General features: G+C 42.5%; 1 protein-coding gene across 1 annotated transcript in view; it reads left to right on the top strand.

The window, feature by feature from the left end:
• Positions 1–10589: 10589 nt before the first annotated feature.
• The window catches only part of LOC126260341 (nephrin-like), a 551200-nt gene continuing 537893 nt past the window's right edge, over positions 10590–23896 (top strand). Inside the window, exons 1-2 of the mRNA XM_049957665.1 lie at positions 10590–10600; positions 10841–11049. Coding sequence (XP_049813622.1) covers positions 10590–10600; positions 10841–11049 — 220 coding nt within the window. The remainder of the gene's footprint in view (positions 10601–10840; positions 11050–23896) is intronic.

Genomic DNA, 23896 nt, shown 5'->3' with positions numbered 1-23896 from the left:
TTCTTTTCAAAGTGACGAGGCTCAGACTGTTACTTCAACAAGTTTAAATCACGGATATAATCCCCTCGAGAAAAACATGGCTTATTTGATTTACAGGGGCATGACCTACGTGTAGGCATGCATATCTCTTTCTCTGTCTTCTAAGCGTTCATTTCTGCATTCATCTTCACTCATTGCCACATTCTCAGGACGCACTGGTACCCATAATTCGTCGCCGTGACATATACATCTTATAGGAGATGATAATTTAGGATATTCCACAGTTTTATTTGTTTCTATAGGGCTGCCAGCAATTTTTCTCACACAGAAAAACAGTCCGTTGTGTGATCTGTTGGTTCCCTCCGCATCATGAGAACACCAGAGGACACGTGAAGCTACTGTTTTGACCAGCCTCTCTGGAGTGTAACATATGTCAAACAGCATGCGTGGGGCGCATATTTTTTTTTTTTTTGGTCGCCAAATTTGCCACTTAAATAAAGTTCATAGTGTTTTTCTTACAAGAAGATTAAGTTTTCGTTTTTACGATCTCAAAATTACCTCACCACAGATACAACATACATGGCTACACTCCATACAAATACTTTCAGAAACGACTTCCTGACACTTAAATCTATACTCGATGTTAACAAATTTCTCTTCTTCAGAAACGATTTCCTTGCGATTGCCAGTCTACATTTTATATCCTCTCTACTTCGACCATCATCAGTTATTTTACTCCCTAAATAGCAAAACTCTTTTACTACTATAAGTGTCTCATTTCCTAATCTAATTCCCTCAGCATCACCCGATTTAATTTGACTACATTCCATTATCCTCCTTTTGCTTTTGTTGATGTTCATCTTATATCCTCCTTTCAAGACACTGTCCATTCCGTTCAACTGCTCTTCCAAGTCTTTTGCTGTCTCTGACAGAATTACAATGTCATCGGCGAACCTCAAAGTTTTTACTTCTTCTCCATGAATTTTAATGCCTACTCCGAATTTTTCTTTTGTTTCCTTTACTGCTTGCTCAATATACAGATTGAATAACATCGGGGAGAGCCTACAATCCTGTCTCACTCCTTTCCAAACCACTGCTTCCATTTCATGCCCCTCGACTCTTACAACTGCCATCTGGTTTCTGTACAAATTGTAAATAGCCTGTCGCTCCCTGTATTTTATCCCTGCCACCTTCAGAATTTGAAAGAGAGTATTCCTTGTCAAAAGCTTTCTCTAAGTCTACAAATGCTAGAAACGTAGGTTTGCCTTTTCTTAATCTTTCTCCTAAGATAAGTCGTAAGGTTAGTATTGCCTCACGTGTTCCAACATTTCTACGGAGTTCTGCTGTTAACAAAGTAAATATGTCCTGTCATTGGCTCATGTGTCATAGGACCCATGAAGTAACTAGGTGCTGAGGATCTCTATTCATCGGATTTTCATATACTCAACGTGTAGTCACCACAGTGACAACATTGATATAATGTGACATAGCAGAAGCTAGTACACAACAAGAAAAACGCCTGCGCTAAAATGGAACGAAAATCCGACGTAATACAGTAGGATATTTCAGAAGAGTGAAAGTTATAGTCGGAGTGCGGTGGAAGTTTACATCGTGGAATACCGATATGGACACTCAATGCACAGAGTGGTTGTCGCCGGCCGGTGTGGCCGAGCGATTCTAGGCGCTTCAGTCTATAACCGCGCGACTGCTACGGTCGCAGGTTCGAATCCTGCCTCGGGCATAGATGTGTGTGATGTCCTTAGGTTAGTTAGGTTTAAGTAGTTCTAAGTTCTAGGGGTCTGATGACCTCAAATGTTAAGTTCCATAGTGCTCAGAGCAATTTGAACCATTTTGAACAGAATGGTTGCTAAGACGAAACGCACCAAACAACAAGGGGGTTTTATGATTTCTATCAGTCATTTTTCTTTTGTAGTGTGACGACTGTACATGGGGAGTAATGTTCGCAACAGTAATACTGCGATAATACTCTGTGGGAGACGCGCGCTCTCCATGGTTGACTCTTCAATGGAATATTCGCTGTCCTGTATTAACGCAGATGTGTCCACTTCTGTGTTTTGTGGGATAAACACCAGAAATTGAAATGAAATGTAAATTAATTAATTTTTAATCGAATGTGTGGCACACAGTGTGGCAGTTTCAATGGAATATTTAAATGGGATGAAGTTGGTAGCTGCAGGAATAAATACTGATACTCCATAATTGTTTTTCTTTACTTTAAGCATCAAAATATCATATTCGTTGCCCATATCAAGAAACCTCTATCTTCGACACGTTCTGTTTTTTAAATATCTCATGATTTACGAATTTTTTATTATAATTTTTGTACATCATAAAATTATTGGATATTCCGTTTACGATTACAGGGTCGATTTTTATAGGTATTCTACCTTTATCGAATCAAGACAAATTCGGAAATGTTGCTCTCCCGACTTCTGTTCAAGTATGCAAGTATATTTTCTTACTAGATGGTGGGCAGCAATTTGCGTAAGTTTCTTTTAGTCATCGTCCATCACCATCGACACTATTTGAAAGTCATCTGCTCAGCCTCAGAAACAAATGTAGTTTTAGATAAACTGACGAAGTATAGTGTAACTGTACAGGATCGCCTCAGACAAAATTTATCTTTGTCTTGAAGAAGCAATGTGGCACTCTCTCTCAATCGGCACAGGATCACAATACGCAAAAGTACAACCTCACAGAACTATGGCACTATGGTTCTGTCTGTATTAGCCAAAAGCCATGCACTTACAATAAAACCATCGCACTGACACAGAAATATAATCAGTCTCCTATGTGCTACGATACTCACCTAGAAAAACCCATGGTTGTCTATTACGTTATACTGGAATGTTCAAATTTGAAAGCGTTCAGTACATACTTTATATAACATACTCTATTCAGGATTAACTCCACTCACAAAATTAGGCAAGATACTTGCAAGTAAGCCCGTTGATATCGATTAAATTTGTGGAAACAGCGAATATTCAACTCTAAAGAAGTTGTGGGAATATTGAGAATGCCTACCGAACAAAATACCTCCTGACTTATCTAGATTTGCAGTCAGATTTGGCATTTACTCTCTGTAGTTTCACGTTACCTTTACATCTTACATATGAATGTGTGAAGACGTTCAAAAGTGTGAAAATTATTACTGTAGCAAAACTTTTAGTAACTGCTACTTTCCTTCACTCCCGATCTAAAGAAGGTATTAAACAGATTTTCCAAAGAAAAATTTTTATCACATGTTTCAGCTTTACGGCTTTAATGAATTTATTATCTCTGTATTGAAACAGGATCGGTAACACTGCTTTAACAATTGTTAACCATGTAACCTCTGGCTGATTTAAACAACTTCTCGAACAAATTCCGTGAACGAAAATGTTATCTGGATACGTTTTAAGAGTGACGTGCGCTTCGTCAACAATTAAAAATGTTGATGTCTTTATGTTATACAGATATTATAATTTTATGGACTATTTATGATTGATTTACAGTTTTGAAGTTATTGCAGATAAAGTGTCGTTTCTTCTTTAAAATGTGCTATCAGAAGGGTCCTACTGTAAGAAATATATACACAATAAAATACATACATTACTAAAAACTGTACAACAATCCGTAATCTGAATAATTCAAGAATTAAATACTGGCATCGACAAGGAAGATGCGTACGACAGTCTACGTAGGATCACAGAAATTAACGCAAACCTACCCAAGTCGCTAAAGCCAAAAGGGGGGTTACCAGTTAACAAAAGAAGCCCTTGGGAGAGGAAAAATTATGAATTTGTTCTTCCAGAAACAAAAGAAATTACTCTAGATCCTCTACAACTCCAGACATGAAAGAGACCCGAATTAACTTCTGCAGTGGCTCAAAAGAGAAGCTGTAACACCCATACACCTATATCCGGTAAAACGCAAGGACCGTATGATGGTAAGTGTGACAGTACAGAAACAAAGATATCGGTTCCGAAGCACAACAGAAACGAGATAGAAAACAGTACATAAACTCCCTAAAATGACAGTCCCCTCTTGTACTCAATTTCATACAATTTTGACAAAGGCCGCGGAAATCGGAGTTAGTGTGAATCGGTTAAGTTGTCACTAATCACCAGAGTAGAACAGAAAAATATTAAAGAACTATATAGGCGACTATGAACAGTTTCACTGCTTAGTTACTCTTAGTTATCGCAACACTGACATCGTAATTTGTACATACACGACACTAAACTAAATGCGCCCTTTTCGATTCACAATCAGTGTACCCTAATTTAAGCAGAGTAGCTTGCTACCAAATTTTGAAGAAAGGCTAATACCAAAATTTTTACTGGAATTACTGTTACTCAAATAAAAACTAGACAACACTGGAACTGCGTAGCACGCACTACCGCTTACTGATACTGACTTTCCTGATCGTTTTGACAAATTACGTCACTCTAATTTTGTAAATAACACAGTTACAGTGTCTAAACTGATCACATACATTTTCTGAATGACACATAAAATACACTACTGGACATTAAAATTGCTACACCAAGAAGAAATGCAGATGATAAACGGGTATTCATTGGACAAATATATTATACTAGAACTGACATGTGATTACATTTTCACGAAATTTGGGTGCATAGATCCTCAGAAATCAGTACCCAGAACATCCACTGTTCAAAGTGCTGTCATTGCGAACAAGAGGTGACCGAGACGTGTGGCCAGTGGCACCCTATACCCATCACGCCGGTGATACGCCAGTATGGTGATGACGAATACACTCTTCCAATGTGCGTTGACCGTGATGTCGCCAAACACGGATGCGACCATCATGATGCTGTAAGCGGAACCTGGACTCATCCGAAAAAATGACGCTTTGCCATTCGTGCACCCAGGTTCGTCATTGAGTACACCATCGTAGGCGCTCCTGTCTGTGATTCAGCGTCAAGGGTAGCCGCAGCCATGGTCTCCGAGCTCCATGCTGCTGCAAACGTCGTCGAACTGTTCGTGCAGATGGCTGTTGTCTTGCAAACGTCCCCATCTGTTGACTCAGGGATCGAGACGTGGCTGCACGATCCGTTACAACCATGCGGATAAGATGCCTGTCATCTCGACTGCTAGTGATACGAGGCCGTTGGGATCCAGCACGGCGTTGCGTATTACCCTCCTGAACCCACCGACTCCACATTCTGCTAACAGTCATTGGATCTCGACCAACGCGAACAGCAATGTCGCGATACGATAAACCGCAATCGCGATGGGCTACAATCCGACCTTTATCAAAGTAGGAAACGTGTTGGTACGCATTTCTCCTCCTTACACGAGGCATCAAAACAACGTTTCAGCAGGCAACGCCGGTCAACTGCTGTTTGTGTATGAGAAATCGGTTGGAAGCTTTCCTCATGTCAGCACGTTGTAGGTGTCGCCACCGGCGCCAACCTTGTGTAAATGCTCTGAAAAGCTAATCATTTGCATATCACAGCATCGTCTTCCTGTCGGTTAAATTTCGCGTCTGTAGTACGTCATCTCCGTGGTGTAGCAATTTGAATGTCCAGTAGGTATTATGTACTTCATATGACAACCCTTAACAAGGTAAATGCAGTTAAAGCCCTGACGCATTAATCAGTTTAAAAGCATTACATAATTTTTGCCAGATTAATTCCCAAGAGAGTAATTTATTTTACTGACGCATAATATATGTTTAGGACCTGATAAATGTTGGGGCTCATTTATATAACATATATACTTATACATGCAGGTTAATACATTAACCCAGTGAAACCAGTTTTAAAAAGTGTATGGGTGTTGGGTATTATCCCAGTTGATAATGACAAGTGAATAGTGACAGAAATTACCTACTAGATGTTAACTGGAACAACATCGATATGCCTTTATTGTTTGAGTAGAAAAAACACACGCTGAGACTGCCTTTTACTTAACCAATATTTATCGTTGTCACGATCGTTTTGGGATGCTACAATTCACCGGTATTGTGCTTACATCCGCCAAGCTCGTATCCAGGAAGTTATGCCAGATACAACCAGGCTAGCTGCAGCTCTCGTAGGTGGTTATTTCTTTTCCTTTTTTTCAAAATGTTCAAATATGTGTGAAATCTTATGGGACTTAACTGCTAAGGTCATCAGTCCCTAAGCTTACACACTACTTAACCGAAATTATCCTAAGGACAAACACAAACCCATGCCAGAGGGAGGAATCGAACCTCCGCCGGGACCCCATTTTTTCATTTCGATCCTGTATGCCCTTACAGTTCTTACTTACTACTCCTTGCTCTCGTACCTGATGTCTTAAACATACCCTGTTAACCTGTCCCATTTTCTCGTCACTGCTCTCCATACGTTACTTTCCTGGCTGATTCTGAGGAGAACCTCCACATTCCCTATCAGTCCACCTAATTTTCAACGTCCTTCGGTAACACATCATCTCAAATACACTCCTGGAAATTGAAATAAGAACACCGTGAATTCATTGTCCCAGGAAGGAGAAACTTTATTGACACATTCCTGGGGTCAGATACATCACATGATCACACTGACAGAACCACAGGCACATAGACACAGGCAACAGAGCATGCACAATGTCGGCACTAGTACAGTGTATATCCACCTTTCGCAGCAATGCAGGCTGCTATTCTCCCATGGAGACGATCGTAGAGATGCTGGATGTAGTCCTGTGGAACGGCTTGCCATGCCATTTCCACCTGGCGCCTCAGTTGGACCAGCGTTCGTGCTGGACGTGCAGACCGCGTGAGACGACGCTCCATCCAGTCCCAAACATGCTCAATGGGGGACAGATCCGGAGATCTTGCTGGCAAGGGTAGTTGACTTACACCTTCTAGAGCACGTTGGGTGGCACGGGATACATGCGGACGTGCATTGTCCTGTTGGAACAGCAAGTTCCCTTGCCGGTCTAGGAACGATAGGTTCGATGACGGTTTGGATGTACCGTGCACTATTCAGTGTCCCCTCGACGATCACCAGTGGTGTACGGCCAGTGTAGGAGATCGCTCCCCACACCATGATGCCGGGTGTTGGCCCTGTGTGCCTCGGTCGTATGCAGTCCTGATTGTGGCGCTCACCTGCACGGCGCCAAACACGCATACGACCATCATTGGCACCAAGGCAGAAGCGACTCTCATCGCTGAAGACGACACGTCTCCATTCGTCCCTCCATTCACGCCTGTCGCGACACCACTGGAGGCGGGCTGCACGATGTTGGGGCGTGAGCGGAAGACGGCCTAACGGTGTGCGGGACCGTAGCCCAGCTTCATGGAGACGGTTGCGAATGGTCCTCGCCGATACCCCAGGAGCAACAGTGTCCCTAATTTGCTGGGAAGTGGCGGTGCGGTCCCCTACGGCAATGCGTAGGATCCTACGGTCTTGGCGTGCATCCGTGCGTCGCTGCGGTCCGGTCCCAGGTCGACGGGCACGTGCACCTTCCGCCGACCACTGGCGACAACATCGATGTACTGTGGAGACCTCACGCCCCACGTGTTGAGCAATTCGGCGGTACGTCCACCCGGCCTCCCACATGTCCACTATACGCCCTCGCTCAAAGTCCGTCAACTGCAGATACGGTTCACGTCCACGCTGTCGCGGCATGCTACCAGTGTTAAAGACTGCGATGGAGCTCCGTATGCCACGGCAAAGTGGCTGACACTGACGGCGGCGGTGCACAAATGCTGCGCAGCTAGCGCCATTCGACGGCCAACACCGCGGTTCCTGGTGTGTCCGCTGTGCCGTGCGTGTGATCATTGCTTGTACAGCCCTCTCGCAGTGTCCGGAGCAAGTATGGTGGGTCTGACACACCGGTGTCAATGTGTTCTTTTTTCCATTTCCAGGAGTGTACTTCGATCTCTTTTTTTTCGGTACAATTCAACTTCGTCTGTCATGTGCTATTTTGTTCCCAAGGCAGCAGATTTCCTAGAGAAATTGCGGTTTACGTCAGGGTCGCCAGTTGATATTAAGTGTACAATTTCCTTTCTGCTGCTCTGCTTTTCTTTCATCTTGCTTCGATTTACATTCAGTCCATATTCTCTACTTATGAGACTGTTTATTCCATTCCAGAGGACATGTAATTCCTCTTCATTTTCACTGAAGACAGCAATGTCACCTTCGAATCTTATCAGTGATGCCGTTTCATCTTGAATTTAAATCCTACTGACGAATTCTCTGTTTGTTTCCATCGTTACTTCATCGACGTACAGATTCAACAGTGGAGGAAAAATACATCATCTCTCTCTTACACCCGAGCATCGTGCTTTGTGTTCCGTTGTTGTTGTTCCCTTTTAGTTCTTGTACGTTTTTTATATTACCCGTATTTCTCAACAGGTTACTTCTACTTCTCTGAAAATTTCGAACATATTGTGCATATTTATACTGTAGAACGCTTTTCTTGCTTGACAAATCCTATGAAGTTGTTTTGTTTTTTCTCGAGTCGTACTTCTTTACCAAGGGCATGATGCCTTATTACGAGACCACTGCCCGATTCACAAGTGTTGCAGCGTGCTTCTCGTCCAGTACTGAGCACTTTGTGTGTCCAGACAACTTCTCATAAGGGACGGGTGTCAGAGCGGGTACTGAGGAACTCTTTATATCCGTTTACAAGGAACTCTGGAAGACCACGCACTTCTAACAGTTACCATTTACAGTTCTGTCCTCCAATGATTTAAACAATTTTAACAAATACATTTTACCCATTGGCAGTGTAGTATGATTTGAATTCAGGATCAGTTTTACAACGTTCTCGTAGAACCTTATGCACACATAGCACAGATTTTAAAATATTAAAACATTCGCTTTTGTTTGATGTGCGACGATTTGTTACAGCGCGACTGGACCAGTGATACTTAAAATCAATTTGAGAGTGACTGGAGCATGGCACAAGAACCTAGTTTACAACTTCTTAACACGCTCTAAATAAATGTTAAACAAATAAGTGGTTTCTTGAAGACAACCCACTAAAGAAGGTGCGATTTCCGGTTTCTGTTCAAACAGTCATCGAAACTCTGAAATGTTTGTTTCTTTACCAGTCAGTCGTTTTATCCTTACTGTTTGGCATTGTAGATGAATCCGTTTCCTCCATGTATGAAGAAAGCAGCCAATATTTCATAGGAGCTTAGAATGAATTCTGTATATTAACTGTGGCTCAGACTGTGAAGCAAGTCGTGTGAGGCTTCATTTGCTTGCACAGCACTTGTAATGTCTGCATTGTTGAATGACGTTTATATGTATCGTCTGAAAAATAAAAAATATGATCCAGAAATAAAATTTTCCACCACGGTTAAAGGAGGGGTTTCAAGGCGGTGGTTCTCTTGTCAAGAGCTATAATCAGTCTACAGATGAACGAAGTACAGTATTTATGGGACATTGTGATGCAAGTTTTTAATAAAACCACACTTACTGGGCTGGTACAACTCATCAAGAAACTTACAGACATATGGACTTCTGCTGAAGAATGCGAAAATGTCAACCCACTTCTAATAGCAAGCATGCCAATTAAACTGAATCGTTAATAAACGTGTAAGTCATGCAAAGAAAACACCATTGTGTTACATCCTCGTATTTTCAACAGTTAAATAATACGTAATTTTTCAAAAAAATGGTGATCTAACACAAAATATCTTATTTATTTATTTATTTTGCAAAATGTAAGCGTTGGTCTGATATGTTGTGAAGTATGTCGAGGACTTTGCAAGCTATCTCTTCTACATTGAGCTGAACAATTCTGCTTGCATTGGAGGTATGTAGAAAAATTTCTGTAAATTTTATAGTTTTTGTGGCTCTTTTCCTAGATCTGGGAGCTTGAGTCGAAATTTGTGGGATGTGTATAACACTGATTTCCTGAGATTGATGGTAAGCATGGAAGAGATTGGTACAGTTTTGTCTGTATCAGTATGTTTCCTGTGAACATAGACAGACACCTGCTGTTCTGTTTCGATACCTTCAAGTCAAGAAACGGACGTGCTGTCGAATTTCACCAGGGCGAGAGGTGTCCGCAAGCACTCCCTACATCGCAAAAGCATCGCCATCAGTAGAAAAGTGGTTTTAGTTTTTTTGCCTTTATACGTATTAGTTAAGATATTTTATCATTTGTTATACGTTTGTCTATACAGAGCGATTTCCCTTACCTATGGGTCTTATGCAATCCGCAGTATCTTCAAATACCAAGTGCAAAATTTTGGTAATTTCTATCTCGCTACCCACAAACCATGAAACCTTCAGAAAATTGAACAGGACCTTGTTGTATGTAATTTATTGTAGTTAAATTTAGTACTGTAGTACGTTTTCGCTAGAGGCTGCGGTTTTCGAATTAGTCAACAAAATCGTACAAAACTCACCTAAAAACATATTTTTCTTGAAATACCTGAAAACTGTGGTCTCCAGCGGAAACGTATTCTGGTACAGAATAAAACTACATAAACTTTCTACACAAAGGTCCTGTCCATATTATTTTGTAGGGCTGATAGTTTGCACTTAACAAGAGGAAGAATGTGAAAATTTCTTGTGTGATTTTTGACGGTGTTACGGGTTGCATAAAACTTACAGGTAGGGGCAGGTGAATCACCCTCCATTTATGCTCTCCTGAAGATGGGCAGAACGCAATCGAAACGAGCAGTGTTACGTTGAGTCCAAATAACTATAAGTGTGACTGGTAGTAGTTTAACACAAATAATTATAAAGTAGACTAATTAGAAGTATTCAAGTGTCCATTTCTCCCCGATAACAGCTTTAAAATACCTCCTCCCCTCTTGCATAGGATTTGACATGTGGAATGTGCATAACAACACGATGCGAGTGCCGTAGAGGTATCTGTAGACAGACGCCGGTGCTGTTGGCAGCTACGACGCGCGCGGCCGCGCCTCGGAGTCGGCGTCGCACTGGCGCGACAAGGCGATCCTGGGCGAGCGTGGCTACTTCCGCACCGTCACCACGCCGGCCACGCTGTCGCTCAGCGAGATCTCGGAGCGCGACGAGGGCGTCTACCGCTGCCGCGTCGACTTCCGACAGTCGCCGTCCCGCAACACCCGCCTCAACCTCACCGTCGTAGGTGCGTACACACCACAGCCGGCTAGCTGCCTGCCCGCCTATGCGGCAAGCAAAGCCCTGCTTCACCACCCGCTTCTAAAACCCTCGCCGCTGCTGCAAGGTATCCCTAAGACCCCTATTCCGTCAGTCAGATCCGTGCTGATTCAGGTCAACCAGTCAACAACTAAAACATGAAATTATTTGAAAAACGGTCTTGATCACAGCCTATGTCAACTTCTGACGCGTTTTGGCCTTTTAATTACGGGTCATCATCAGAGTTTGCACCATCTGGATAACGGCGATGGCCCCTGACCTGCAGTGGGGTCCTCAGTCACTCAGTGATCAGTTACAGTGACTGCGATAAAGACTGTTTTTACGTATATAATTTTATGACAATAAGATCGTTGTTTTACAGCGGTGTTGTAATAAAACTTGTGACACTCACTGCTGTGAAAGTTGTCATCGTCTGACAGCTGGAACGACAACAGCACCCCAGCAGCAATAAAGCAACCCATAAGATTAATGTTTATTTTTAATTCATTTTTTTGCTTTATTGTCAAAATAGTTACTATACTTTTCTGTTCAAATAATTATTGAATTATCAAGAGACACGTATGATCAAGAAACGTAAAAACAGCAGAATCTCACAGATTCAGTGACAAAACCTACATCGTATTCACGTGGCTTCCGAATATGCATATATTTATACCTTTCTCTACAGAAAGCAAGACAATATAAGTGGTGTCTAGATAGAACTGCTTTCGTCTGGCCACAACCGTGTGTTCTTTGATTGCTCTGAGAGAAGGTTCATCAAATTGGACCACATGAAATATTCGATAAGAATAGAAGCTGATGTAATGAATTAATATCTACGCCACAGCTGGGATGTGCCCCAGCTCTCCTCATTACCAGGCAGATGTGCTAACCACTACTGAAGCCATGAACGGAAGTTTGTGTTAGGAAAGGAAATGGACTACGGCAGATGGAGATGGGGCACTCACAGTGATCCGGTCGTGTGGAGGTTAGCACCATTGCTTACTAACCAGGAGACCACGGTTCAAGTCCCAGCTGCTGCACAAATTTTAATTGAATACTTCAGCTTATACTTTTATTGAAGATAAAGTTGAGACCCATATGTCTCCAGGAAAATGTAATTCCATCGAAACCCAGCAAGCTCTTTATTTATTTAACTTTTACACACTTCTTTGCCAGAAGGGCACTGGATAATTTACATCATGTTCTAGCAATGCATCACTGGATGCACTAATAAACAGTCTTTTCTCTCGAGGTGCAATGAACGACGTTTACGACAGTAAACGTTCATCTGAAACTTTAACAACTCTTTTGTTCCATACGATGATGCTGTCTTCTGTAGATGAGATCACGAATTGGGGCTGAGATTTTGCATGCTCGACACTATATTGGTCTCAGTGCGATGGTGCTGCTGTTGCTGAAAGGGAGGTGTGTGGGTTGCTGTCACACGTTGTTGCCGATTGCGGTGAACCCTTGCTAATATCTGTGGTGTCGATTCTTGTTGCCGCCTTTGGTGTATCGCCGCCATCTCTGGACGACACCACAACATAAACAAATATTTCATTCATGAGAAACACTTACTTCTGGTGTTGTCCATTTTTATAATGATAGGTATTTTCCTTGACATGTAACAATTTGGTATGCGATCTAATAATCACCTCATATGTACACGTCAATCGAATTTCCAATGCATGAATATTTTTGTAAATAAAATTATTTCTGCTTCAAAAGTGAATGTGTTCGAGATTTCTGTCGTTTGTGTCTGAGATGTAGCAACAACTGTAGAACTGCTCGCTTCTGTGATAAGAAACAGTTTTATTGCTTTTGATGTTTTATTAAATAGTCTGTCTGATTTTGCCAATTCCTTAGGTAATGTAGGCACTCAATTCCATGCGAGTTACCCATGTTCCGCATTTACTGGTTTGACAGGCAATGTAGTGAAGAGCATCTCACACTGCTGAGTAGACATACATTTCTCTGCCAAAATTCCAGGTCCACTGCTGTTAAATAACCACTTTTTGTTGCAAAAATAAAATGATATTACGACATTCTTCATTAAATGCTGATAGTTACGAGAGAGTCGTAAACAAACTGGTCTGTTGTGAGATTTTGCAGTGCCTGTTTGTTAAGAACGATGCAGAGTTCCTTCGGACAAGTATGCATGTCCGAACGAATACTGCACCGTTATGCTTAACAACACAGGCACTACAACATTGTATTTATCGACCGATACCATGCAGCGACTTTCTACTAAAAACATTCTCCTGTGTACAGGAATCACATGTGTGCAAGACTACAGGTTGTGACGCAGGAAGGACGAAATACGGAATTTTGGGCCTGGCCACGAATAGTTAACGGAGAAACAATGCAGTTAAGACGACCGCTCACGTAAGGTGAGATATCCGGTTTCGAATTCTGGCACAGCACGTATTTTTTCTGTCGCCATTCCCTTGTACAGCTGACGGCCGTTCGTATTCGTAACTGCGAGTACATTTCACGGTCTATAACGCACCGTTTAATTCATCCCTGGGTCCACAAATATGGTGTAATTTTTTAGTTGCTGCCGATTTAAATGGTACTACCTACGCTTCATACTCTAAAAACTATGTTACAAATAAACGATACCTTTCGCTGCTATCCGATATCGTATTAAGAAGTGTAGCTTTCTGTCCGCGTGTAGCGTTCCTGTCGCGTTGTATATCAGAAATGAGCATGAATGTCATGAGCGTATGTAACAGACCTTGGTGATACTACAACAGCGCTATTGGGCGTCAATTGAAATTTGTTCCTGCATTGACGATTTCTTGGTAGGAAGTACAAAGCATGTAATCTTGGATGGAGAGACATCGACATACATTGAGTTATTCACGATTCCTATAACATGCTTGTCGTGGCTGTAAACGGGCCTTAGTAGATAAAGTTTCTGTAAGAAACCCAAGTCCAGCACTGCGACATTTGGGAGTAAAATAAATTGTAATGGTCAGATAACATTGAGATCTCCTGTGTTTGTGGAAGGCAGTCAATCCTCCTACTTGTGAACACTTATAATCGGATGAAAATGGTATGTAACTTCAGGAACTGGCAATGGAGCTTTTTCTGTGTTTGTCTGCACACTATGAAGCTGAAGATCTGAAACTGATCCGAACATTATATTTCTAGATTTGGGTTCCTTACCAAAACATTCTCTGCTAACTCCCTCTGCAGCACCTAGAAGCCTGTAATAGGAGATGTGAAACTCCCAATAAAGACTGCAGGAGTGCCTAACAGAAGTGTGCAGGGACCATAGGAGTTCATGCTATGTACTAATTACATAGAGTATGAAAATCAAATGGAATGGCCTTATGTTGGACGCCAAAAAATGGAGCAAACAAAATTATTGAAACAAAAAAATGGTGTAACTATAATTATTTCCATTATTTCCATACAATGCATAAAATATAAAGTAAAATTTATCAGAGCCGTCTTGACTCGGCGTATGCACAACTCAGAAATTTTTCACTTATGGAGTAATTAACAATTGTATATCACCACAAGACTGAAATGCAGTGCGTAACGGATTTCATTGTGTCGAGTGGCTGTTGTTTGACAACTAGTGGCTTTTTATCATATGTCTCCATGTCCTACCAGGTTTAAAGGCGATCCTCAGAGCAACTTAACTACACCATATCCACTGCTTTGTTCTTATTAGCTCGCCAAAAGCAACCCGCTGGACAGAGCAGGGAAATAGTCCAGTGCTCATGAGGCGTCTTTTGTCTACTGTAAGTAAACTGCATTATTGTTCAAGGCATCGAGGTGTATGTCTGGTAGTGGTGACACAGTGGAATACTAATCGATGTGACCAATGGACCAAAAGGAAAATCCATCCGAGACGGAATGGAAGTTGAGGATGTAACAAAATGACCATAGACACTGGGATCAATACAGGAGTCAGACTCAAAATCTGAAAACTAACAAAAACAGCCTGCTATGCGACCACAATATGAAATCAGATTGCTCTTTGCGAAACAGCGTGCAGATCGGAATAAGGTCAAATGAGTCGAACCCATTGAATGAATCTTCTTATCGAATTCCCAGAATGCTCCTGCTCTCCCCGAATTCTTGTCCTTCAGAACATTGAATTTCCTGTTCTGTTGTCTTGTGACTAGTGGATTCAATTTGCAATGTCTCCCAAATGAACGATCGATGTTGAGTAACTCCATTCTCCAAGACTTTGTTGTAAGGTGCGAACTTTTCGATATCGTTTCAAAACGGCTATGGCAGCTGGTCTAAACTGAGCCAGCGTGCACACAGCAGTCTCATGGCTTCTCGAGTCACATTGTCACTCACTGTCAGTGGGAACTTCCTCGGGGTTTTTTCTTGAGATGTCAGTTCTCAGCATTTCTGATCTGTCAAGAAGACTGGATCTTAGCAGCAGGTGTCTTATATACAACCATTTAAGTCCCTTTAAATATCTCAGTTACTCAGGAACTTGGTGGTGTTCTTCAGTGTCAGTAAATCTATAAACCACTTTCATAGTGGAGCCAAGTCTCTGTAGATGCGTGCTTTCTGTGCATTTCGGAAAAATCTTGTTATAAGAAGACACAGCTTAACAGGAATCCTATTTTTAGAGCGTCGAGCTGGAGCGTCGAGTTGAAACAGATGATTGTTATCTGCAAGAAGTGCTGTCTGAAAAAAAAACTGCAAAAATATCCAGCCAGTTCTTGGAAAGCTACCAAGATTGACAGTGTCTTTACATGTAAGACAAATCATATATTTGTATACTGTGAATACATACAAAAACCTGCGAATAAATGCACAAACCGAACTGTACCAATTTGAGGGAATGTAAAACGGAATAATCATGTAACCTCAGTTACAGATCAATCGGGAGTAGTGGGGCGGAATGCTTTTTAGGCCAAGCAGTGGAAGAACAGGCAGCATGCGCTATACAATATAGGACCCTTATGTAAGCTAATCGCACCTGTTACATCCCCCCTCCCACATCTCCCTCTCACCTTTCCCACTACACCACTTGGGTGTTATTCGGTTTTTTTAGGACCTAATTTATGACACTAGGTGTTATCCCAGTTGTTTGAGGGTAGATGTCGGAATTCATTTAATTTACATTATTTATGACAATGGATAGAGGGCAGACTATTATTTAGTTACGATTTAATTTATTATCGAATTAATTCTCTTCGTCGCTACCAAGATGGCTGCCTGTGTACTTAAGACATCCTCATGTCAAGGACCATAGATAACGATGCACTATTTGCAACTGACCCAAAAATCAAATGCTGTACTCCCACTCACCATCGTATGATTTGTGGTGGAGGGTAGGTCCATCATTTAAGTTTCCCATCCTTATTTCATTCGTGAATTGAGTGTGGAATGAATGATTGTCGACAAGCCTTGGTGTTGGTTCTAAATCGCACTGTGTTCATTTCATAAGACGTATGTTTGAGGAAGTAATATGCTGCCCAGAACGTACTCTCTCGGATTCACAATGCCTTCATTGTGTAATCTGTTGCAAGCGTTTGTCAAGCTTCTCTGTTATGTCCTTAAGAAGAGTAAACAATCGCGCTCATTCCACATTTCATCGGTCTTGTTAGTCGCTTGGATTAGTGTGATCTGATAAGCGTTCCAAGCTGACGAGAAACACTAAAAAGAAAAAAATTCAAGAATCGGTCGAACAGGTGGTTTTTAGCCACTTGTGTCATCAATGAGATTACAGATACTCCTCCAGTGAATCTAATATTTGAGATGGGGCACGTTTTTCTATTTTCTTTATGTAGTTATTCCATCTTAGGTCAATCGGATGTTTATATAAACGTCATAATTTTCTTTTACTATTCCGGCTGCTAATTGTTTAATTATCATGGCTCTAGTTACATCTACTTCTACATCTACATGGCCACTCTGCAAATCACTCTTAGGTGCTTGGCAGACGGTTCAGCAAACCTCCTTCATACTAATTTTCTGTTATTCCAATCTTGAACACAACGCTGAGAGAAAGAACATCTATGTCTTTCCGTGTGAGCTCTGATCTCCCATATTTTATTGTGATGATCGTTTCTCGCTACGTACGTCAGAGTCAACCACATGTTTCCGCATTCATAGGAGAAGGTCAACGATAAACGCCTTTGTTTTAATAATTTCCGCCGCAGATCCAGTATCATATCCGTGGAACTCTCCCCTCTGTTTCTTGATAACACAGAAGGTGCTGTACTCCGTTAATCATATCTGTAGCAGCACTCCAAAAGAGGACGAAAAAGCGTAGTGTAAGCAGTCTATGTAGTAGATCTGATGCATTTTCTAAGTGTTCTGCCAGTGAAACGCACTCAGTCTTTATTTCCCCTACCACACAACATTTTCTAGGTGGTCCTCGCAATTTAACTCGGTCGTAATTCTAATTCCTAGGTCAGACGCCCCACTAAACCCGCAGGATAGGACAGATGCTATAAATTGTGGAACCGGGCCAAAATAAGGGGCTGTCAGTTACACTCGAACATACAACACTAGAAGAGCCCCAAGAAAAATTATTTTTCAACACACATCTTTAATCTTTGGGACCGGCTGAAAGCCAGTTTAATGTAAAACGGCTGAAGGTCAATAACTTAAAAAAACAAGCATAATCAGAGATTTAAAAGGCAAGCCTTATCTTAAAACAGTTCTTTAGTTAGGCTGAAGTAAACAAGTTAAATTCAAATCGGCTAAAGTCCTAACACTTAAAAATCCATAAAATTAATTTTTTTTAAATACCAAAGGCTTTGTGTGAAACAGTTCTTTAATTTAGGCTTAAGGCCTAACGAGCAAACAATTCAAACTCAAAATCGGCTAAAGGCCCAAGACTTAAAACTCAACAACATTAAAATTTTTAAAATGCCAAAGGCCTTACGTGACACAGTTATTTGAACCAGGCTGAAGGCCCTAAGAACAAAACCACTCTAATTTAAAACAAAAATCGGCTAGGAGCCATACAAGTACAAACAAACAGAACAACTTCAAAAATTAGCGTAGTACACCAAAGGGCGCTCAGAAGTTCGAGGTTCGGCCTGGAATTCAAAGAGTAATTCTCGCTTAGGTGAGACAGGCAGTCGGCGCAACCATTTTCAATCAGCTGGGAACCCAACCGACGGACAGTCAACAGACCAATGATCAAGATCAGTTCCGCCCCACATTTGCACCAGAATTCAAACGACGCCAACAGCGGAGACTGGAACAACAACGAGAACGGATCACAGAAAACCCATAAGAGGTGAACGACCCAAATACACGTCGTCTAATCAGACGACCAACCAAACGGCCAAGCATGATCGTTGCCACTCAAACGTGTGTCGGCAATCATCGGCGAGTGATGGCTATCCGCGCCTCCCTGACGCTGCATGCCCCACTGGTGCTACGACGCGACTGCGTCAACGGACCAACTGCTACACATCAGCACGGAGATGGCTCTGAGCACTATGGCACTTAACATCTATGGTCATCAGTCCCGTAGAACTTAGAACTACTTAAACCTAACTAACCTAAGGACAGCACGGAGACAGCACAAAAATAACTGGGCAGTCGACATCACAGGCTACACACAATGTCACAAACACTTGGACGAAGAACACGACCAATGCTAAAGCAGTGTCTGTGCAACCACAAGGACGAACCACGAGTTGAGACAAGCATTGCCGATCCATAAGCGATCGGCGAGCAACTACACGTCGTCCGGTAAGACGACGAACCGACGATCAACCAAGACCGTCCCCAGTGAAGCCTTGTGTGCCGGCAACGGTCGGGCGAGTCATGGATATCCGAACCTCACTGCCACTCCAACTCGATCGAACTCCTGCCGCGTCCCAACTGTCCGACTGCCGAGTCCGAACTCCACTGCTAGCGCGTTCCAGCTCACTTCCTCGGCCGGTCCAAACTGCACTGCTGGCGCGTTCCAACTTCTTGGACGAGACACGACGACCAGGAAGTAATAGCAGTCCAGAAAACATAATACGGCAGGGCCAATATCGATAAGCGCTGCTGCAGCCGCTCACGGGCAGGCAAGGCAGAAACTCAGTGACACCAGTAATTGAAAAGTAATATAACGAGGCGGCAGAACGGTAGAAACAGGGTGGTAAATAAGAGATGGCACTAACACGAGCCACCCACGGCTCACTAGGTATTTAGAAGGGCTGCTGCTGCCGCTCACGGGCAGGCAAGGCAGAAACTCAGTGACACCAGTAATTGAAAAGTAATATAACGAGGCGGCAGTACGGTAGAAACAGGGTGGTAAATAAGAGATGGCACTAACACGAGCCACCCACGGCTCACTAGGTATTTAGAAGCGCTGATGCTGCCGCTCACGGGCAGGCAAGGCAGAAACTCAGTGACACCAGTAAGTGAAAAGTAATATAACGAGGCGGCAGTACGGTAGAAACAGGGTGTTACACAAGAGATGGCACCCACGAGCCACCCACGGCTCACTAGGTATTTAGAAGCGCTGCTGCTGCCGCTCACGGGCAGGCAAGGTAGAAACTCAGTGACACCAGTAATTGAAAAGTAATATAACGAGGCGGCAGTACGGTAGAAACAGGGTGGTAAATAAGAGATGGCACTAACACGAGCCACCCACGACTCACTAGGTATTTAGAAGCGCTGCTGCTGCCGTTCACGGGCAGGCAAGGCAGAAACTCAGTGACACCAGTAATTGAAAAGTAATATAACGAGGCGGCAGTACGGTAGAAACAGGGTGGTAAATAAGAGATGGCACTAACACGAGCAACCCACGGTTCACTAGGTATTTAGAAGCGCTACTGCTGCCGCTCACGGGCAGGCAAGGCAGAAACTCAGTGACACCAGTAATTGAAAAGTAATATAACGAGGCGGCAGTACGGTAGAAACAGGGTGGTAAATAAGAGATGGCACTAACACGAGCCACCCACGGCTCACTAGGTATTTAGAAGCGCTGCTGCTGCCGCTCACGGGCAGGCAAGGCGGAAACTCAGTGACACCAGTAATTGAAAAGTAATATAACGAGGCGGCAGTACGGTAGAAACAGGGTGGTAAATAAGAGATGGCACTAACACGAGCCATCCACGGCTCACTAGGTATTTAGAAGCGCTGCTGCTGCCGCTCACGGGCAGGCAAGGCAGAAACTCAGTGACACCAGTAATTGAAAAGTAATATAACGAGGCGGCAGTACGGTAGAAACAGGGTGGTAAATAAGAGATGGCACTAACACGAGCCACTCACGGCTCAGTAGGTATTTAGAAGCGCTGCTGCTGCCGCTCACGGGTTGGCAAGGCAGAAACTCAGTGACACCAGTAATTGAAAAGTAATATAACGAGGCGGCAGTACGGTAGAAACAGGGTGTTAGATAAGAGATGGCACTAACACGAGCCACCCACGGCTCGCTAGGTATTTAGTTGAATTTACGGCCTCTAGATTTGATTGATTTAACGAGAAAGCGAAGTTTAACAGATTCCTTTTAGCAGGCATGTGGATGACCTCACACTTTTCATCATTAAGGATCAATTGGCAATTTTCGCACCATACACATATCTTATCTAGCTAGTTTTGCAGATGTTTTTGGTTTTCTGATGACTTTACGGGACGATGAACAACAGAATCATCTGAAATAATATGAGATAGCTGCTCAGATTTTCTCCTAAGTCGTTTATAGAGCTAAGCAACATCAGAGGGCCTATAACACTACCTTGGAGAACACCATAAATCTTTTCTCTTTTATTCGATGACTTCCAGTTAATTACTACGACCTGTCACACATCTGACAGGAAATCACGACTTCAGTAGCATAACTAAAATGATATTCCATAAGCACGCGATGAGATTTCAAGCCACTTGTGAGTTATGGTGTCAAAAGCCTTCTGTAAATCTAGGAATAAGGAATCAATTTGAAATAACTTGTCGATAGCACTCAGCACTTAGTGTGAGTAAAGAGCTACCTGTGCTTAACAAGAACAATGTTTTCTAAATCCGTGTTGACTGTGTGTCAGTAGATCGTTCTTTTCGAGGAAATTCATAATGTTCGAACAGAATATATGTTCGAAAATCCTGCTGCATAATGACGTCAATATAAGGACCTGCAAATACGCGGATTTTTCCTATTGCTTTTCTTGAATATTGGTGTGACCTGTGCAACGTTCCAGCCATTGGGTACAGATATTACGTTGAGCGAGCGGTTGTATATGATTGTTATATATGGAGCTATTGCGACAGCGTGCGCTTAAAGCAACGTCACTGGTTTACAATCTGGACCGGAAGACTTGCTCCTATTGAGCAAGATAAGCTGCTTCACTGCTCCGAGGCTGTCACCAATCTTGGGGATGCGGCATGCTTTCTTTGTTGTTCCTGCAGCACTGTTCGGACCTGTTTTGTACACCAAGGGGCATCAGCTCCGTCGTTTGTTAATTCATTTGGTAAAAGTCTCTCAATTGCTGTCGATACTTTTTATTTGAATACAAGACACATCTGGTCTACACTTACATTGTTAATTTGGAAGCAGTGGAGATGCTCTCTGAGGAACAGTTTTATAAAACTTTCTGGAGCTTATAAAGAGTTATGTCATTTACAATATCTTCCCATTGTAATCAAGGAACGTGTACGTTGCCTGTACTCTTCCAATACTAAATATAAATTTGGATTCCCAGAGTACACTACACTGCACAAACATATAGCAGCTCACCACAGAATGTATACAGCACAACACTAGGGTAACTAAATATTTCTTGAGTTATCAGACCCCCCTTCTGCCAAAATCATTTAAGCGCATGAAGCTTCCAACCTGTGCGGATGTACATATCCCAGTATCTGGCAGCTTGCTTTTCTCCTAATACCTGACTGTACTGATCCATGCGACACATTGACTCTGCCACAGTCACACATACAACCATTGCATACATTTATGTATCGAACTAGATATAACTACGCTTCTCCTGTAAATTCTGCTGAAGTTGTGACAATTTTTTATGTAACTGTTAGCTACCTATGTCCATGTGTGGACAGTTAATGCAAATACGTTTTAGGTAAATGTTGTTCAGAGAGTAAGTGAACAGAACGTTTGTATTTCCTGACGTATGTTAGCACATTCATGTCGTAAGCATCCAAACCATTTATCAGTCATTGACCCTGTGCAACTTGCAAAACGTTTGTAGAAATAAAAAATGAACATTTTTAATGAGATTAGTAGTGGTTTAATTGCCTCTTGGTTTGGAAGTATGTAGCAACATAAACCTTAACAGGAATTAAATGATTCGTAAAACAGACAAATACTTGTATAAAATTAAGAACCTCACTACGCAGTTTAATTTGAAACAGCAGACAGCTGAGCGCAAAGGTATGTTATGTTCCACCAAGAAATATGTTTTAAACTCAGGAATTCCGGTAAATTGATAGGACTAGAACCGCTCGGCCACCCAGACCGGCTTTAGACTGGTATGAACCTAGCAGAGTTGTGACGGATGGAGAAAGTCCGCCGTAGTTCAACAGTCGTGTTATACAGCTGCAACGGAAGCAAAGGGATATTCACTGCAAAATTAACTGCAGTTTCACAGACAAACAAAATTTAAACGAAGCCAAAATTAGTGTAAATAGCCCATGTGTAAGCGTACAACGAACTCTAAAGTAAAATTCTGTTTACTACCTTGCCAGGAAATCGTAAGAAGTTTTGGTCTTATGTAGAATCGGTGAACTGATAGAAGCAATCGACTCAGACACTCCACGACAGTAATGACATACAAACGAAAGATGAAAGGTCGCAGTACTAAGAATAGTTTTCCAAAACTGTTTCAAGGGGGAAGATCGCATCTTTGTACCTGCTTTAAATAGTCGCGCAAACGGCGAAATGGCCAATCTCGAATTGTGACATTGGGATAGAAAAGCAACTGAAAACACACCAAGAGAGGAAAGCGACTGCACCAGACGGGGTACCAATAATATTCCACCTAGAGTAAGCGGAAGAACATGCCATCACCTAGCAGCAGTGTACAATAGGTCCCTGAAGCAGCGAAGTGTTCCTTATGATTACGAAAATGCACAGGTCATTTCCTTTTCCAAAAGGAATCGTCGAAAAGATGGTTCAAATGGTTCAAATGGCTCTGAGCATTATGGGACTTAACATCTATGGTCATCAGTCCCCTAGAACTTAGAACTACTTAAACCTAACTAAAGTAAGGACATCACACGACACCCAGTCATCACGAGGCAGAGAAAATCCCTGACCCCGCCGGGAATCGAACCCGGGAACCCGGGCTCGTCGAAAAGACTCACAGCTGTAAGCCTTTATCTCCGACGTCGGTCTGTAACAGAATTTTGGAACAGGTTTCATGTTCGAGTATAATGACATTCCTGGAAACCGAATATCTACTGTTTAGGAATCGCCATGGGTTCTGAAAACAACGATCATGTGAAACCCAGACATTCTATTAGTTAAAGAAGCCCGGAAAGGGGTAGGGACAGACGCCCAGGTAGATGTCGTTTTCCTTGACTTCCAGAAGACATTCGATATACTTCCGTACTACCGCCTAAGGAACAAAACACGAACTTCCGGAATATCAGATCAGTTGTGTGACTGGACTGAAGAGTTTCAAGCAAACACAGCACAGCAAGTCATGAGGCATTATAGTAGCTTTGAGTGTGCCGGAGGGGAGTGCCATAGCACCACTTACTTTTCACAGAATATGTAAACGAGATAGTAGGTAACGTCAGAAATCCCATGAGGCGTTTCACGGATGATGCTGTTGTATATATAGAGGTCGCCAGGCTAGAAAATTGTCGCGAAATGCAGAAAGACTTGCAGAAGATCGATGCTCGGTGCAGAGAGTGGCAGTTGAGCCTCAGAATAAACAAATGTAGCG

The sequence above is a fragment of the Schistocerca nitens genome, chromosome 5, assembly GCF_023898315.1.
Source record: "Schistocerca nitens isolate TAMUIC-IGC-003100 chromosome 5, iqSchNite1.1, whole genome shotgun sequence".
NCBI classification, from domain to species: Eukaryota; Metazoa; Arthropoda; class Insecta; order Orthoptera; family Acrididae; genus Schistocerca; species Schistocerca nitens.
This window is presented reverse-complemented; position numbering and strand designations above follow the sequence as displayed.